The 19,980-nt window shown below is 32.3% G+C and overlaps 1 protein-coding gene across 1 annotated transcript in view; it reads right to left on the reverse strand.

The window, feature by feature from the left end:
- The window catches only part of CEP162 (centrosomal protein 162), a 128,099-nt gene that overhangs the window by 86,168 nt on the left and 21,951 nt on the right, over nt 1-19,980 (reverse strand). The window contains exons 4-7 of the mRNA XM_051997340.1: nt 11,153-11,293; nt 10,521-10,701; nt 7,047-7,114; nt 4,803-4,924 (exon numbers count right to left, since the gene is read on the reverse strand). Coding sequence (XP_051853300.1) covers nt 4,803-4,924; nt 7,047-7,114; nt 10,521-10,701; nt 11,153-11,293 — 512 coding nt within the window. The remainder of the gene's footprint in view (nt 1-4,802; nt 4,925-7,046; nt 7,115-10,520; nt 10,702-11,152; nt 11,294-19,980) is intronic.

The following is a 19,980-nucleotide window of genomic DNA, read 5'->3' on the forward strand; positions in this document are numbered from 1 at the left end:
ATAGTGGGCAGTTTGGGATTTATTACAATCAATCATTCTAAATGGACCACTGACATCTCTCCACAGCCCTGTCCTAATCATTTCCATTGGATCATCCTTTGCTTCTGGTTTGCTCAGACCTTCTTTTTCTTTTTTTTTTTTAAATTTAATTTTATTTTCAGTTCAACACTTTCTCCCTTAAACTCTTAAGGGCTCTGAGAAGGGAAGATTATGATACCCATCATACCTAAGAAATTTAAAATATATTTAATCTTTCAGGAAAAAAAGAATAATACAGGACAAAATATTCTTCAATCTCCATTCTGATTCTAACAGTTCTCTTCCTGGAGGTAGATAGCATTTTGTATTATGAGTGTTTTGGAGTCATGCTAAATCATTGTACTGATCAGTTACTAGGCCTTTCATAGCTAAATATCTTTGTATTACTGCTATTACTATGTAGATTTCAGTTTATACTAAGTCTTTCCAGTTTTTCTGAAACTGTCCTTTTTATCAGTTCTAAGAATACAATATTCCATAACATTCATGTACCATAACATTACATATACCAATAATATTCTATCACATTCATAATACCATAACTTGTTCAGTCATTTTCCAAATGATGTTGGCCAGACTTTTTCTAGTGACTCTTTCTCATCAGCCCCTTTCCTTTTCAAGATTCGAATAAAAGACACTTGGACAATATATCTCCAGTAAAACTGAAGATGATCTGAGCTGAATGCTGGATAAAAAGCCTTGTGCCAGTAGGAAGGTTCGTAGCCTCCTCTCCTTATGATACAGGTTTTTCAAACCTCTATGTGTGTGGCCTATGTGTAAGGCTATGTTGTTTGTCAACTATCCTTTGTAAAAGCTTCAGGAAAATAAAAACATCAATGTATTGTTTACAAAGCTATGAATTGATAAAGGCATTTAGAAAGCAATTTGGAACTATGAATTATCAACATAATTTATTAAAATAGCTTCTGACCCAGAGATAATACTAATAGGTTTATATCCCCAGATTTTTTAAAAACAGGAAAAGGATCCATGAGTACAAAAATATTTATTTAGCAGTTCTTTTGTAGTGTCAAATAACTAAAAACTAAGGAGGAGTCCATTAGTTGGAGGATGACTAAACAAAGTATGATAGATGAATATAAATAGAATATTACTTCACTATAAGAAATGATGAAAGGGTCAGATTCAAAGATCCATATGAGGGTTTACATGAATAATATGAGAATGATACAAATGAAGTAAATAGAACCAAAATAATTTATGTAAGGAATAAACATTATAAAAACTAACTTTGAAAATGTTCTAAATCACTATTAATCAGAGAAATGCAAATTAAGACAACTTTGAGGCACCACTTCACACCTCTCAGACTGGCTATGAGAGGACAAAATAATGTTAACTGTTGGAGAGGATGTGGGAAAACTGGAATACTAATGCATTGTTGGTGAAGTTGTGAAATGATCTAACTATTCTGGAGAGCAATTTGGAACTATGCCTAAAAACTGTACATAAATGCACTTCTGGATCAAAGTGTCTCTATTGGGTCTGTATCCTAAATCAAAGTGTCTCTATTGGGTCTGTAGCCTAAAGAGGGAAAAGGACCCACATGTGCAAAAATGTTTATAGCAGTTCTTTTTGTGGTGGCAAAGAATTGGAAAATGAATAGATGCTCATGGCTTTTTTCAACAATGAGGTGATTCAAGTCAATTCCAACAGACTTGTTATTCGCATCCAGAGAGAGAATAATAGAAACTGAATATAGATCAAAGCATAGAAGTTTCATCTTTTTGTTGCTTTTTCTTTTTTTCCCCACTTATGATCTGAGTTTTTTTGTGCAGCATGATCAGTATGGAAATATGTTTAGAAGAATTGCACATGTTTAACCTATATTGGATTACTTGCTGTCTTGAGGAAGAGGAAGGGAAGAGAGAAAGAGAAAAAATTGGGACACAAGGATTTGCAAAGGTGAATGTCAAAACTATCTTTGCATGTATTTGGAAAAACAAAATATTTTAAAAAAATCTTTCATGCAAATAAAATCAGTTTTAAATAAGTGGAGAACTATTGTTTATGGGTAGACAGGTCTAATATAATAAAAATGACTTTACCTAAAATAAACAACTAACTTTGAAAAATTAATGAACTCTAATTAACACAATAACATAATCATTATTTTAGAGGATGAATGAATAGTACTTTACTTCTTGACAGACAAATGACAGTCTTAAATAAGGAGAATGAGATACACATTTTTCATCATAATAAGGAAAAATTTTTTTTTTGCCTGACTATGCTTATTTTTAAGATGGGTTTCAACTCAGAGGATTCCACTTCTTTGCCATTGTAAATCAATGTATTATCTTCCAAGCCCATGTAACATGGGTTTCTTTTCTTTTTTTTCTCAGCAGAGAAGGGAGGAAGTGGGAGAGAGAATAAATGCTTGCCAACTTGGAAAAAAATTCAGATTATAAACCCAAAACTAACTTCTTTAAGCAGTAGCCTTTTTCTTATGTATGTGGGAAATACACTCTACATACAAAAAGTACTTTCTTATTTTTAGCTTTTTTCACGAATCTCATTCATTCTGGTCTTTTGCCTTCCTAGAATTTTAAAGGTTAATAATATTCTTTTGTACTTGTTCTTGATTGTGTTCCTTTTTTCATATTTTGGAGCTCTTCTATTTTGAAATTATTTTTGTGCAACAACTTTGATTTCTATTGAAGTTTTCCACTTTTGTTTCTCATTCAGTTCCTATACTTTCACATAGTGTTTGTCATTGTTGTTGAGGCTCATTGGGATTAAGTGACTTGCTCAGGGTCACACAGCTAGTAAGTATCAAGTGTCTGAAGTCAGATTGAACTCAGGTCCTCCTGACCTCTAGGACTAATTTTCTACCTACTGTGCTAACAAGCTGTCCCCTACTTTTACACAGGTAAGATTTAATGCTACAGAATCTCTCTTCCCTCATGTGGACTTTTCAGTTTAAATGATTTCACCCATTTTTGCTTTGAAATTTACAAAGTTAGTTTTACTAAGCCCTGGGCACCTATGTGACAATTTAAAGAATTCTACTTCTTTGCCATTGTAAACCAATATATTATCTTACAAGATTCCTGTTGCCACATAAACAATCATAGATTTTGATCTGGAGGGAACTTTGAGAGTAATGGGACTTGACCAAGATTAAACAAGTAATTTTCAGAGAGAATATTTGAATTTAAGTCCTTTGACTCCAAATCCAGGGCTCTTTCCATGAAAGCACATAGACAAATTCTTTATAAATTACTATAGGTAAGAACTGAGTCCATAATACAAATTTCTTTAGTTATTAAAGGTGAAATTATTAACAAGAAGATCAAATGTTTTACAATAAAAGTATAATTAGACTTCCAGCAAAGGTCAGAGATGAAATCTCTTCTGGGGATTATCACTGTCTTTGAACCTATTTTACATTCTGTATATGGAAGGCATCATCTAGAATAATTTATATTTATAGAATATTTTATCATTTAAAGTGTTTTAAAGTCTTTGCCTACATAACTTAATTTGATCCTCATAAATGACAAGTATGAGTACTATCCTAATTTTACAGAGAAGGAAACAAATTAAGAAATTGGGGTAGGGGAAAAAATGTCCCTGTTTTTCAAAGGCATGCTCTTTAAAATTTCTAGGATGAGACTACAAAATAGAGTGGAATGGATTTTTTCTTATTTATGTGAAGTGATGTAGTAGAAAATATATGGAATTTAGAATAAAGAATCTCCCTTTTCTCATGCAGAGTTCTCAGTTCAAGTCCCAGAGTGCATACTATGTGACTTTTTAAGTCACTCAATCTCTCCTAGCCTCAGTTAATGCAACACAAAATGGGAACAATGACTTCTAGACTTGGGGTGGGGGTAGAAGGGTAGAGAAGGAGGAGAATGCATTCTACTTTTTTTATGAAACTATTATTGTTGAAATCCTTAAAGTGCTAGAAGTAAATTTGATTTATAATAATAATAATTAGTTGTTACTATTATATACTATATATGTATATATACTATTATAAAAATAGTCAGTTGTTACCTAAACAAAATTTGGAACAAATACATCAAGTAACAGTTTTTTAATTATCATTGCTTCACCTTATCAGCTACTGAGAAGTGGGAGTAGGGAGGTAGGGCAAGAGATGTAGCATCAGGGCTCTTCCTTAGGTAATGAAAAGAATTTAATCCATTGCTTTTACCAAGCATGTTCCAATAGTCCCTCTTCCTACCACTATAAATCTCTGGGGCTGGGATGAGGAAGGAATCTGCTTCTGTGCTCTAAAAGCACTGGCTTTGCAAAAAATAAGCAACCCCCCCCATATATAATTATATATATGTGTACATATGTATATGTACACATATATATATATTCTTTATAGTAGATTTACAATATAAATTATTTACATTTCTTTTTTAAAAAATTCACCTCTCAGTTCCAAATTCTCTTTCCTTCTCTTCCCCACCTTTTACATTATCAATTGCAAAATCAACCCTCCCTCCCCACCTCCTGGGATCAAGTCTTCCTTTGACAGTTATTAACAGTGAACTATTCAGTCAACAAAATTTAGATCTGCCTTCTGGGGAGTTTGTACTAAGGAAGTTCCTTAAGCTGATGAAATAACAGATAACTAATAACTTCACCCTAAATTTCTGAAGATGTTTTCTGGATATCAAAGAACCATGGACAGACTTGGGGAGTTCAAGGATGTGACCATTTCAACATTCTTAAAATGAAAGGCAAGATTCCAAGCTATTAAATACTCAATAGAAGCATACATTGACTGGAGCATTTATCTCTTCTGAAGATTTGGGATTTTGCTCATATTGATATTCTTCCTTTTCAGTAAACGACAGTACATCAACATCACCCTCATCTTCAAAATCATCACTGTAATTTTCTGAAGGAAAAAGAAAAACACACATGACAATACATCAACATCACCCTCATCTTCAAAATTATCACTTTAATTTTCTGAAAGAAAAAGAAAAACACATGTAAAAAGAAATTACTTCAAAAAATTTTAAATTCCAAAAAAAATTTGATGGACTTTCATATAAAATGAACACAATTAATCATGATTTCTTTAAAACATGAAGGTACTTTAAGTTAAATTTGTCCTAATGTAAATGTCTCAATTCTCACTAGTATTTTTATTGTTTTGGGATTAAAAAAAAAAGCTTTTGAAATATCTTCATTAGTTTTTCATTTTTTAAACCTTTCAAAATTTAAAATTCATTCTTCCCAAACTCTTACCTCTTCCTAACTTCCTTGCTTCTGATTAGTATATCACACCATCCTTTCAGCCACCTAAATTCATGAATGCAGTCACAGCCTTTTCTCTCTTCCTCCTCCTATCTAGTTAGTTATCAAGCTTTGTAAATTCTACCTCTGTAATTACCTTTCAAAATCTGTCCCCTTCTTTTCCACTCATAAGAATCACCTGTTTTTTTTTTTTGTTTTGTTTTGTTTTGTTTTTGTTATTTGTTTGTTTTGTTTTTGTTTAAGAGGCCACAGACTCTTATTTGGTCTCCTTTTGTCTCTTCTCTTCCTTTTCCAACACACCTTCCAAAGTAATATTCCTAAAGTCCATATTGGACCATGTCCCTTTGTCCAGTAACTCTCTCTTGCCTTTTAGATAAAATATAACTTCCTCTTAAGGAAAAAGAGAGAAGAGAGAGAATATATAATAGCTGTCAGAACTCTTTGGAAAAATAATATTAGTGGTAAGTAACCATGGCCACCCCAAATATGGAAAAAAAATACCCCCCTCAGCTGTTAATATTTAAATAAACTGTTATGGATCCAAGAAATAAGGTTTAGCTCTCACCTATCAGACTGTTATTACAGGAGTTAGATACTGAATTGGAATTTTTGGATGAAGACTATGTAAAAGCAGTAGTACTTTATGAAAAAGCAGTATGCTGAGTAAAAACATCTTCTCTGAAGACATCTTCTTTTAGAAAAGATACCTAAAAATTAACACTAAACAATTCTCATAATACTTGAAATACGGTGACAGAAAATGAATAAACAGTAAAATACTTTAACAAAAGCTAACATTACTCAACCTTATTATAACTCTTCAATGATTTATATCGGGATAAATTATTTTAGTTCCAATTTGTATAATAGTTCATATTTTAGTGAGCACAAGAAGGCGAATTTAAATAATACAAATAGGAATTGAAGTCTGAAGATTTAATTAAAATAATGTAATCCTATTTTCTTTTAAATAGAATTCTTTTAGATGAGAGGCAGTATAACATAGTGGTAGAGGGATTTTCTTCATCAGAAGTTCCCTATATGAATAAAATAAAAATCTAGAAGTTTAAAAATATGATTATGCTTAGGGAAGATATCATAATGCTTATGTTTCAAAAAAGACCCTAGAATCATAGTGACCAAGACGTCTTAAGAACTTGTCTTTAGCTCCCACTTCTTTTTTTTCTCCCCATTTGACTAGGTATACTCATTTACCGTATGGGCACTGGACTGAACTTGCCCTGAAACTGGCTCTTTCCTCTGGAAAAAAAGAATATAAGAAGCTCCTGGCTAGAACAGAATTTTACTTTTGATTCAGCAGTTCCTTGATTGCTAGTATTATATACATCTATTATACTGGCATCATCTCATTCCTTCAATTATGGTGTATCTCTTGCTTGCCCACCTAGATCCCTTCCCAGTTGCACCTTACTTTCTAACAGTTAGACCCTCTTGTCGAATGAATTACCTGAAGGAGACTCGAGATTATCTCCTTTGTAGCAATAAGGTAACTATACAGTCTTGTTGAAATGAGACTAACATGTGGGGTATTTTAAGTGATTTGCCTAAGATAACAATTAGCAACCAAAACTATAACCCGATCTGCCCCTTTGACAATTCAAAGCTCCTTCCACAAAATCACACTGATTTTCCTTTTAATTGATGGTACTCTCATCCTATAATGTCTCTTTTAACTGCAAAACGGGAGTTTATATTACACCTTTAACAATAATGCCTTATGACTAACATAGAATTACCTGGTATTTCTTCATGTTTAGAATCATCCTCATTTTCACCTTCAGTTGATTCCATTTTGGTTTTATTTCTACATGAAACATTTATGTTAATTAGGATTATACTTGAACATAAGCAAAATTCTAGGCATATTTATGTTATCTCTAAAACCATTCATTTTCCCAAGCATTCTTGTATTAAAACAGTATTAAGAGTTTGGGAGATTAATGGAAAATGTCTAAGAATAGGAAAAGAACTATCAAGTATTAAGTAGTTTGTATGGAAATACAAAGACAAAAAAAGGCGTGGATGTTTTTACTTTTTGGGAATAGTCCTGTTCTGAAGGAGCTTTATTTTAATGGGGGATATGGGAGATAACAGGGAGATGCCAACATTTAGGGAAAATCAGCAAAGTCCCCTTAGAGGATATATCACTTGAGATGAGCTGTGAAGGAAGCTAAGGATTTTAAGAGAAGGGTTTAAATCCCTGCAGAAACCATGGACAGTAAAGGCCACTAAGGAATTGTAAGACACATGCAAAGAGAACCAAGAAAGAGTGAACCCTCAAAGATGTGTTTTGTTTTGTTTTTTAAACTTCATCTATCAATAAAAGCACAGAAATAAATAACTGTTTTCAGAAAATTAACACAATTAATTAAAACGGAACTTTGTAATTATCTGTATCAATTTCAGGAAAGGTTGACCCAAGAAAAATCAAGGAAGAGTCACAAATATTTAAAATCTTGCAACTCCAATCAATATTTAAAACAGTGAAAGTGCTTAATAAATATTTGGTGAATAATGAGAGAGAGCAGTCAATCAATGAACTTTTATTAAATGCTTCCTGCTATGTGACAGGTACTATATTAAGTACTGGGGATACAAAGAAAGGGAAAAGAAGTTCTTATTCTCAAGAAGCTCCCTCATTGTAATGGAGGAGACAACGGGCAAATAACTAGGTATAAACAAGCTAAATACAGCACATATCAGGAAAAAACGAACAGAGAGAACATATAAGAGGAATTGTCAAAGACTTCTTGTAGAAGTATAATTTTAGTGAGGACTTGAAAGAAGCCATGGAATCCAGGAGACTAAAATGAGGAGGGAGAACATTCCAGGAATGAAGGACAGTAATGAAAATGAGTTGGGAGATGAAGTATCTTGTTTGAGGAAGATCAAGGAAATCAATGTTATATAATAAGTGACAGGTATTAGAAGACTAGAAAGGTAGGAGGAGGCCAGGTTATGAAGGGCTTTGGATACCAAATAAAGGATTTGATATTTGATCCTGGAAGTTATAGGGAAATTAAGTTTTTTTTAGTAGTTTTCAGTTGTGTCAAACTCTGTGTGTCCCTATAGGTTTTTTTTTTTTTGTTGTTGTTGTTGTTTGTTTGTTTTTTGGCAAAGATATTGGTATGGTTTGCCATCTCCTTCTCCAGATGAGGAACTGAGACAAACAGGAGTAAGTGACTTGAAATCATATTTGAACTCAGGTATTACTCACTCCTGGCCTGGTGCTCTATCCAAGGTGCTCCCCACCTGTCCCATGTAGGAAAACATTGGAGTTTATTAGAGTAGATGGTATTCTATAGTCAGGCCTGCCCTTAAGGAAAATCATTCTGACAGACAAATAGGAGATGATCTAGAATGGGGAGAGCCATGAGGCCTCAGGTGGACCCAGCAGCAGGTTAATGTAATAGTTCACAAGGGAGATAAGGGCCTGCACCAGGGGAGTGACAGTGTCAGAGGAGAGAAGGGGGCCTACATGAGAGATGCTATGAGGGATGCTATGAGGCTTTGGCAAGAGACTGGGTGTGAGGGATTAGAGAAAGTGTGGTATTGGGCGTGGCACTGAGATTGGGAGCCTGAGAGGATGAGGTATAGGATCATCCAAGAAGTAATATCTAATAAAAAGTGGTCAGAGTTCAGCAGAGAGATTAGGTTGGATAAGCATATTGAGTATCCTCAGCATAGAAGGGGTAACTGAATTAATGGAAGATGATGAGATCAACACATGAAATAATATGGAGGAAGAGAAGAGGACCAAGGGTAGAGATCTTGGACACCTCTGGTTACATAGGAGATATCAAGCTAATCCTAGGCTGCAAGCTAAAAATGAGTTGTAAAAATTAAAGGTTCATTAAAAGGGCAGAAAGATTTTTGGCAGGCCTTAATTATAACAAATAAAATGCATCCAATGAAATAGTATCTGTCACTTTTGTTTATGATAGCCAATCACTTCTATTTTTCTCAAGTCCATGGGAATTGCATTTTCCAGGTGGCAGAACTTCAGGCAGGCAGGAGAGTGATAGCAATATTAACATAATCTGAACCAGAATCACTCATATGCTCAGAAGATGGTACAGCCAGTCTCTTGTTTTTTAACATTCTCTCTTAAGATTTTATCTCTTCATTAATTTTCCTTCATTCATTTTGTCATTCCTATCACAATTTTAAAACGTCAAAAAATAAACAAAATGGTCATATTTTGGAGAGGATTTATATTTTCCTGATCATTCTCTTCAATATTTTTTTTGAAAAAAACTAACCAACAAACCAACCAAACAAAAAACCCAATAACAAATTCACAGGAATGTTACATTTCTTCTTTTTTAAGTTAAAAATGCTATTTTTAGATTTAATGTATTTTGTATCTAAAACAGTGTGTTCTGATATATAATATTATTTTCTATTCTCTCCTAAACAATCCTATACAAATCCTAAACAAAATTAAATTTCTGCTTTTGATGGGGAAAAACAAACAAACAAACAAACAAACAACTACTTTAAGGGAGACATTACAATAGAAACTAGAGTTGTTGGTAATTGTCAAGTGTATACATCTTTATGAGTACCTGGCAAGAACATTTCATTTCTAGTTTATTAAAAACTGAGTTATATATGGTGTTCATTAGTTATTAGATTAACTGTTGACTATTTTTACTGATTCTACCCTGGACTTGATTTCCTGGTAATATCAATATTTATTATAATACTAATGTAACATACCTGAAATATTAATAAATTTAAAGTTGGTGCCTGATTTTTCTAGGACAGATAGATGGTAAAAATGCAAAAGGAGCATAAGATTTTCAATAGCACCATGGCCTTTGATAAACCTATAAAGCAGGGGAAAAAAACCACTTCTAGTAAGAAGTGTCAGAAATGAAATCTGAAGCTAGGTTTTCCTGATAACCAGGTCCAGAACTGTAAACATGACACCAAACTGCCAATTTCATTTATAGAAGATATGAAACAATGGTTTTTGTAGGTAGCCTCAGGAGATTGTGCATTCTACAATCTGAAATGTGTGAATATTTTTTAAAGACAAGAAGAGTCCTTATAATATTGAGCACAAAACTGAGTAGTGGTCTAATTTCTATTTTTCAAATGTGAGCAAATCTTTGGTCTGTTCGAACTACATACTTGTCCTCATCACTGATAAAATATAAAAACAATATATTTAAATTTTCTCTTTGGACATGTTTTAACATTACCTGAATAAATCTTTTAATTGTGCAGACTCATTTGAATCCAATTCTTTATTTAATTTTGAATAATCAATGGTTGATGTTAGGCCTTTTTCAAGACTAGCAAAAAATCTTTCCTTTTCTTCTTGTTCTTCTAATGTGTCCAATCCAAAAATGCCAAGATTAGGTCCAGAAGCAACAACTGAATCTAAATTAAAAAGAAATGTTTAGTAATGCACAGTTTCAGTAAGTTTATTTCAATATTAAATATACCCATGTAAAAACTTAAGAAAATTATTAAAATAACCCCAACTCTTTTTTATCTAATTTTCTCTTCTCTACTATTTCTCTCCTTCCTCATCACATTATAGACAAATGAAATTTAAATTTAGACATCACATACTGGGGCATAAGGACTCCACAGAGGTCTTCTTCTAAAGCTTCAAGAAAATCTACTAAATCATTTTGGAAACATAGCTCATTCAATCAAACCCCTGTAGGAGCAGAGATGCCAAAATATTTCTGTAATTTGGAAAAATTATTTCCAAAATAATCCACTCGAAATGTGAATATAGTTTTAATAACTAGTTTCTCAACTTATCCTAACTCACATTTCTATAACTGTTCCCTCCTCCCCAAAAAAGCCCCTTATCTCTTACCATTTGTTTCTAAACTGTCTCTGCTTATCACAGAAGTCCCACTGCTCTTGCAGGGGTGCACCTTGCCAGCAGCTTCTTCTATCTCAATAGGCTGGGAAACTTTTTGTGACTTCAAAAAGCTTACATTTGTTCCAAATGCCCCTAGAAATGAGGATAAAGGCAGTTGAATACTTATGTTCAGAAAGTGATTTAGGGCACAATGGAGTATTTTTAATAAACAATTACAACAAAATTTTGTGTTGAAGTCAAGGAAAAAGCAGTTATGTGATACTCCATTAAAACTCACTAAGAAAAAAAAAGTCTGACAATATAATTTCATTGCTCACTCAAAATATAGCTTCTTTAAAAGATTGTACTGAAAAAAATGATTTCAATATGCTGTTTCATGATTTGTAATTACATGGAAAATCACAATCTCCAAAGAATCAAAATAACATATAAAACAATGGTACTCCCTCATGATAAACATAAGCATGTGTTAGCATATCATTAAAGAATACCAATTGTATAAAAGTTATATAAAGTTTTTTTGTAAATATCTAATTGGAAAAAAAAGTTGGGTAAGCTATATAGCAAAAATGAAGAATAACATATAGAATGCTAAGATGATACCCACAAAACATTAGAAGACCTTAAAGGGAAAATTTCCAAGGCATTGGGTAGATCTTCTATGGAGTACTTTTAGAAGGAAGTAAACAAGAAGCAACTAAATGAAAACATACTGAAAGATGGCAAACTATATCAATGAAGGAAGTGCCTACAGAAATGAGCAAGTCCAGTATACATTTAAAAAAGAAAACCTAAATATTTACTATGATATTATATATATGTGTATGTATATATAATTTATATGTATACACACACACATATATTTACTATGTAGCCATGTCTATATTTCATTTTTAGAACAAATACTTCTGATTTATGGAATCATAAGCATTTGATCAATATGCTATGAAAAGTTTAGGAAAAACTTTTTGTCCTGACCTTTTTGTACTTCACTTGTTATTTTTAAAGACCTTGGGTTAGACTTACATTAATTGTGTTCAATGATCTTTGGGATTATAAAACAATAGGATAAAGCTAGGAGCAAATCAGATAATAAATACTTTTTATAATAAAGTATTATTACAGAATAGATCTTTTATCACATGTTTCATCAAGAATGTTCTTGATGAAAAATATTTTTAAAGATACCATTTTCCACTATATACTCATTCCCTAGTAAAAACTTATTATGCTAAATAATATAATTATATATATATGTATATATGTATTACATATATATATAATATAAATTAACTGACATAATTGGAAAGGCCTAAGAATTATCTCAGCCATAAATATGTGCCAAGAGAAGAGATACCATAACTAAAGATTATAGAAAAGATTGTGTGTTTGTATATTCTGTCATACAAAATTATATATGTACATACATATGCACATATAGATATACATATATGCATACATGTAATTCTATACAAAAGATGATTTCTATAAGCAGTATTGTTCCAAAATTAAGAGAAACAAAGAAGTTTGGTAAGAGATTCAGTTAAGCAGTCACAGAACCAGTGAACCTGAGGGGTAGAAGGAACCTCAGTAATTATCTACTCCAACCCATACATGAGGAAATTCCCTTCATACCTTGGGAGACAGGGGGTCATCAGATCTCTTTTTGAAAGCCTGCAAGTAGGGAAAGGACTCAAAACCTCTCCAGGGAAGATTCAACTTTCGCCCAGCTCTAATTGTCAGAAAAGTTTTTTCCTGACATTAATACTAAACTGGTCTCTTTGAAACTTCCACTCACTGCTCCCAGTTCTGCCCCTGAGGGCAGAAAGAACAAGTCATCCAAGGGCACTGATGGATAAAATAGGAAGGATGCTAAACATTAAAAAAAGAGACCTGGCAAAAAATTTTTAATGCCAAACTCTTCAATATGAAAAACAGTGAAAATGAAACAGTTGGATTTTATCAGCAGTCATAGGCATGCTAAATGGGGAACTAGAAAGGGCTTTCAAGAAAACAAAAATGAGGAAAAAAGTTATATTTTTAAAAAGCACCTGCAAAAAGTGAAAACACAGAGAGGCAACAAAAGTTTGAGGACATTGATTTCCAAGGTATATAAAAAAAAAGTAAAGATACCAAAGGTATAGGAAAAAAAATCTAATCTTATTTTCACTAATATGAAAAGGCAATCAAAAGAATATCGAGAACTATATACTCATTTGTCTATTTTGATATCTCTAAATAATTTTATGATGATCTATCAATATGTTGAGAGCATCCTTGATGAAAGTATAGGAAAAGAACAAATTCTCATAAATGATACTATATAGCTGACATCTTTACAAAATTACACAACTATCTGAAAGGCTGAAGAACACAAACACACATGGTACTTATTTGTTGACTATAAAAAAGTAATTGCTTTGGTAGAACAAAGAAAGCCTTCAAGGCTTTCCATTAATGCCAGATTTCTCCCTTATAATATGTCGAAGCTATAAGATTCTCTGAAAGTTCTAGTTTTCAGTGCGTTACCATCTAATGTTATAAAAGAAATAAAACAGGTAAACATACTTAGTCAACAATCTGTCAATAAGCATTTATTAAGTGCTTACTAAATACTAGCCAGTACACTAATGTTGTCTAATTAATATTTGTTTGCAATTTTGGGGAGGGCTTACAGTGTATAAGAATAGGCCATGACATATTGCAAGAGAAGAACTACAAAGAAAAGATATAAAGGATGCCATTTGAAAAATTTAGACCCAAAATAAAAGATGGGCTAGGCACAGTGGAAGCATGGGATAATCAATGAACAAGCCACAAGCTCTAATGTGTATCCACAGAATGTTAAGAAACAGAGAAAAAGACACTATATGCATGTTGGGTGGATCTCCCTGAAGCAAATTTATATGAAGATAAAAGTGGCATAGGATAAGCAGGCATGAAAAGTTTGTGATCTACATTACGGAAGAGACTAGTCAAATTAATAGGACCACAGATCACAGATTCAAGAGAGTATTTTTTTTTCCCTCAACTTTAACCACAGAATTCTAAAAAAGTAAAAAAAAATTATTGATGATCCTATGTTACAACTTAATGGTTATAATTGTAATACACATCCAATATCGTCCCTTTTGCTTAAAACCTAAGGGATTTACATTTTTAAAAATGTAAATACTCTGTACCCTTTTAAACTTAACTTTTATGTGTTGTTATACTTAAAACATTAGATAAGATTATTATTAAGAAATAGAATAGAATAGAAATAGTAATTCCTGTGCAATATTTTTATTTGTTATAAATGCCTTGTGAGTACAACTGAAATCAAATCAACCACAGAATAATCTCTAGTTATTGATTTTGGATGACAGAATAAATGAATGGCTGTCCCCAGAAATGCAATTTGATTCCTGAAAGGGCATAAAAGTTTTGGTTCCAATCAAAATGAATTCTAATATACTGAAGAAGAGTTACACATTTTGTTCTAAACTTCAAGCTTTGTCAGTTTAAACATGGATAGAGTAATAAATTCAAAACATAATGATCAGCTCAACCTTTGGTTGATAAAGCATAGTGGATCCAAAGAAAGTCAGAAGAAGAAATTAAATACTTTTATACTTGCATTGTACTGTAAATATATGTATTCCTTCAACATGAAAATTCCACAAGGATTGGATATTTTTTGGTAATATTCAAGGAGGCCAATACAATGATAACAAATAATACTGAATTAAAAAACTAAAATTAGTTAATAATTATTAAGTGTCTGCCATATCATAGGCACTGTACTGAGTGCTGGGGATACAAATAAAATAAACAATTCCTTAAATGCAAGAAGATAGTATTCTTAATCTTTGATCCTTAATCTGTTTTCTTAGCCACTTCTACTACTAAATAGATATGATATAGCAATAACACTAAATTAAAATGACATTAACATGAAACAATAAATATTTAGAAATGATGAAACAAAGAAAAATCTCTAATGACTGAAGGACATTCTTAAGAAGTTTTCATCCATGAATTTTTCAAGCTTGGTGAATATGTCTACTACAATTCATCTGCCTCAAGAATAGAGTGAAATTATTCTTTGATTAGGACCAAAAAAAGTAGTAAGAGACATAGACCAGAGGAGCTGTGAACTTCCAACCAAAGAAATGATATAGTCTTAGAAACACAGATAACTCTGAATTTTGTTGTTGATACTTCACATTCCTATCAGCATAGCAAATCTGAATTGGGACACAGGAGACACAAAACAACAAAATGTACCTTTTCATGAAGTAATTAATTTTACTTATTTAAGTGTAGCAACAAGTAACCAATGAGGTGCTTAATCAGTTCTAAAGATTCTTCTTTATTATTTACTGTGAATTAAAATTGAAGGAGAATTTGTGAGGATATACCTGAAAATTTTGCTGAGTAAAAAATGGCCAAGCACCATACTTTCAAAATTTGTGAACCTTCTGTTTTTCTTTTATGTTTTGACATCAGGCTTCACCATTTTTTTTTATTTTTTTTTATTTAATAATAACTTTGTATTGACAGAATCCATGCCAGGATAATTTTTACACGACATTATCCCTTGTAATCACTTATGTTTCGTTTTTTCCCCTCCCTCCCTCCCCCCTCCCCCCCCAGGATGGCAAGCAGTCCTATATATGTTAAATATGTTGCAGTATATCCTAGATACAATACATATTTGCAGAACCGAACAGTTCTCTTGTTGCACAGGGAGAATTGGATTCAGAAGGTAAAAATAACTCGGGAAGAAAATCAAAAATGCAAATAGTTCACATTCATTTCCCAGTATTCCTTCTTTGGGTGTAGCTGTTTCTGTCCATCATTTCTCCAATGAAACTCAGTTAAGTCTCTTTGTCAGAGAAATCCACTTCCATCAGAATACATCCTCATACAATATCGTTGTCGAAGTGTATAATGATCTCCTGGTTCTGCTCATCTCACTTAGCATCAGTCCATGTAGGTCTCTCCAAGCCTCTCTGAGGCTTCACCATTTTTAAAAATTAATTTTTTTAAAATTTTGAACTTAGTAATTATCAACATGAACACAGATACAAAACACAAGAGATAAGAGCTTAAAATGTTGCATGCAATTCACTTTTTAAAAAGTGTACATGCAGATCTCAATGGGGAAATATTCTGCATTTCTGCACACTTATTTTTGTTCTTTTTGAATCATTTCAGTCGTGTTCAGATCTTCATGAACTCATTTGGAATTTTCTTGGCAGAGGTTCTGGAGTGGTTTGCCCTTTCCTTCTTCATCTCTTTTTATATAGGAGGAAACCAGGGCAACAAGGGTTAAGTGACTTGCCCTCAAATTGCTTGTCTTCTCAAGGAAGTGAAGAGAGGAGAGGGAAAAAATTTTAAACTCAAAATTTTTGTATTATAATTGATGAAGAATAAAAATAAACATAACAAGAATTGTTATAATTAAGAAAAAATAAAAACAAACATAAAAAGTATACACATGCCTATTCTGTTTATTATCTCAAAACATTTTTTCTCCTGTGACTTAAAAGTTTTTCTTATGCTTTTTTGCATTTCCATCACTACTTTACAATCTACTACCTTTTCAACCGCAGTAGAAAGAATTCTTCCCATGTAACAAATACCTTTAGTCAAGCAAAATAAATTAATATATTGTAAATGTCTGAGAATTCTAGACTTTCAATCCATTAGCAGGAGTATGTCTCAAAGCTTTACTTATCTTCAACTCTATCCCTTGACACTGAAAGTCAAAAAACTGAACAATATTATCTTTTGTTACATCATTCAAAAGAATTTTGTGTAATTTTTTTCATTTATCAGGGAGAAACCTTAGAAGAGATCCTCAAAAGCAACACTTTGCATAATCAAATAAGAAGTGTGTCTTTAGCTTTAAATTTTATATATGTGTAATTTTTGTTGTTTTTCAGACATGTCCTACTCTTTGTGACCCCATTTAGGGTTTCCTTGGCAGAGATACTAGAGTGGTTTGCCATTTCCTTCTCTAAAACTTTACAGATGAAGAAACTGAAGCACGGAGACTTAAGTGACTTGTCCAGGATCACACAGCTAATACATGTCAGAGGCCATATTTGAAGTCAGGAAGATGAGTCTTCCAGACTCCAAGCCTAGCACAGTATCTACTGTGTCAAATAACTCTGCGAACCTGTACACCTGTGTGTAAAGCAAGTTACAAAAGACTAATTCTGATTGTGGAGACAGGAATTAACCAAATAAACAAGGCTTATATATAAAACATTAAATTAAAATTAATAAATGGCAAAATACTCCTTTCCCCACCTCATTTTCAATATATAGACATCATCACTATGAAAATCTTGGGAAAAATTAAAAAGAGAGAGAGATTTTTTTGTGTTTTAACAATAAACCTCATCATTTTGGTATTGGCACAGATAATATTATAAAAAAACAAAACAGAAGAATGTGAACATACAAAAAATTTAAACAAATAAAATCAATGCAGTTAAAAAAGAAAACATAAAAATCTTTTCATTAAACATCTCTGGCAAAAGTCTAACATCCAAAATCAGTAGGTAATTGAAACAAATCTATAAAATTAAAAGTCAAACCCTGACAAGTGGTCAAAAAGTATGAATGGTTTTCAAAAGAAGAAACAAACTATCAACCACAATCCAGAAAAATGTTCAAAATTAGTCACAAGTGAAATACAAATTAAAATATCTTAGAAGTTTCACATTATATCAATCAATTTGGCAAAGATGGAAAAATTTAACATTGGAAAGGCTCTGAGAAAAAGAAAATTTATAGCTGGTGGAAATGAAATGATCAACATTTGAGGAAAAAAATTTAAGTTATGCAATAAGTAAAAATCCTTTTCACTATTCTCTTTAGTTTTGTTGGAGAGTTTAACCCCTTCACATTTTCTTTAATAACTTTCTTTTATTTAGTTAGCTTCAATCCATGTGAATTGTAGCTTTAAATCTTCCCTCTCACATTCCATCATCCAATATCTTGCATTACATTCATTTGTGGGGCTTTTTTCAAAAGAATGTTAACTAACTTCATTCCTATACTTACTTCTTTAAGGCCTCCTAAAACAATATAGAAGATAACTTCTGCTTAGACATTTTATTTTTTATTCTCTGTGCCTCAAACAGCATAAGAACATTGAAATACAACACTTGCTCCCTCTTCTATCCAGCTCATATATCAATGCAATGCTAACATATTTTCTCTCTAACTCAAAAGATACATGCAAGCCTTGCCCACAGACAATTCCTTAAGTAATGAGTATGGCATAGTAGAAATTCCTCATTATTCTGTGTCACAGGGCTCCATCCTATTGCATCCCCTCTTAATTCCCTAAGATCAGAAATCAAATTGTTGCTTTCCATGTCCATGTACTCAGAGACTCCCTCAGTGAGCCAGCAACCTCCCTCCCTTCGAGTGCAATGTAGTTTTTGTTTTTCGTACTTTCAATCACCAGCGTAATGTATGTCAGTGATAGTGCTAAACAAAGAGAATGATACAGTCTCTATTCTCAAGGAACTTGCATTCTACTTGGATTCATTTTTCTCAATAGTATTTTATTTTTCTAGTCATATAAAGATAATTTTCAATATTCGTTTCTGCAAGATTTTGTGTACCAAATTTTTCTCCTTTCCTTATCATCTCCTTTCCCAAGACAGCAAGTAATCTGATAAAGGATATACGTGTATAATAATTTTAAATATTTTCCCATATTTGTCATTGTTGTACCAGAGAAATCAGACCAAATGGGAAAAAAAATGAGGCCAAATGAGAAAGAAAAAAAACCCAAAGAAACAAAAAAAGGGTAAAAATTTTATGTGTCAGTTCAGAGTCAGCTTCCATAGTTCTCTCTCTGGATGCAGATGGAATTGTCTTGGATCACTGTATTCCTGAAAAGAGTTAAAGTCTATCATATCACATAATCTTGCCATTTACTCTATACAATGTTCTCCTGGTTGTACTCTATTCACTTAGTATCAGTTCAGGTAAGTCTTTCCAGGCTTTCTAGAAACCATCCTGACCATCATTTCTTATAGAACAATAACATTACATTATTTATTCACATATATTACAATTTACTCAGCAATTCCCCAACTAATGGACAATCACTCAATTTCTAATTTTCTGCCACTGCAAAAAAAGCTGCTACAAATATTTTATAATATAGTTTTAAGAAACCCCACTGGTGCTAGATTTTCTGAGGTCCTTTCTCATTCTTGAAACTCAAAGTAAGGCCTGTATTGTAGATCTCTACCTTCAGAGGAACATATCTTGATATCTTTCTTTCAAGCCTTTCCCTGTCTCTGGTGGCATCTGACTCCTATCTCTCTCTTTCTTTTCCATACCTAGTATTCTTTTCTTATTTTCCTAAAGTCCCAGAGATAGAAAAAAAGAGATAAAAATTACTTCCTTTTCTTGAATTCAAGTTTTATTGCATTCCCTGATTTTCCTTCCTCACCTCCTCCAGCCCCAAGCAACTTTCTTCCTTCAATCTCAAAATATTCCTTCAGTTATGAGACAACATGGATTTTAATCTGTGATATATTCACTAATTCAATTTTTCCTGCTTTGAATGAATGAAGCATTTCTTAAATATTACGCGAAAGAGAAACTCTTTTCTTTCCCTCAGGGTATCTTGCTGCTTTGGTTAGCCTACCCTGCCATACTTTTCAATTTCTGGCTCTTTATTCCCTTAAGATCTTTCTGACTCAATAATATGTTCTCTGATTTCTCACTAGTTTCATAAATGAAATTTAAAAAAAATAATTTTTCCTTTTCTTAAAAGCATGAAAGAATTTTGTTAC

This window comes from Antechinus flavipes, chromosome 4 (genome assembly GCF_016432865.1).
Source record: "Antechinus flavipes isolate AdamAnt ecotype Samford, QLD, Australia chromosome 4, AdamAnt_v2, whole genome shotgun sequence".
In the NCBI taxonomy this organism is placed as follows: domain Eukaryota; kingdom Metazoa; phylum Chordata; class Mammalia; order Dasyuromorphia; family Dasyuridae; genus Antechinus; species Antechinus flavipes.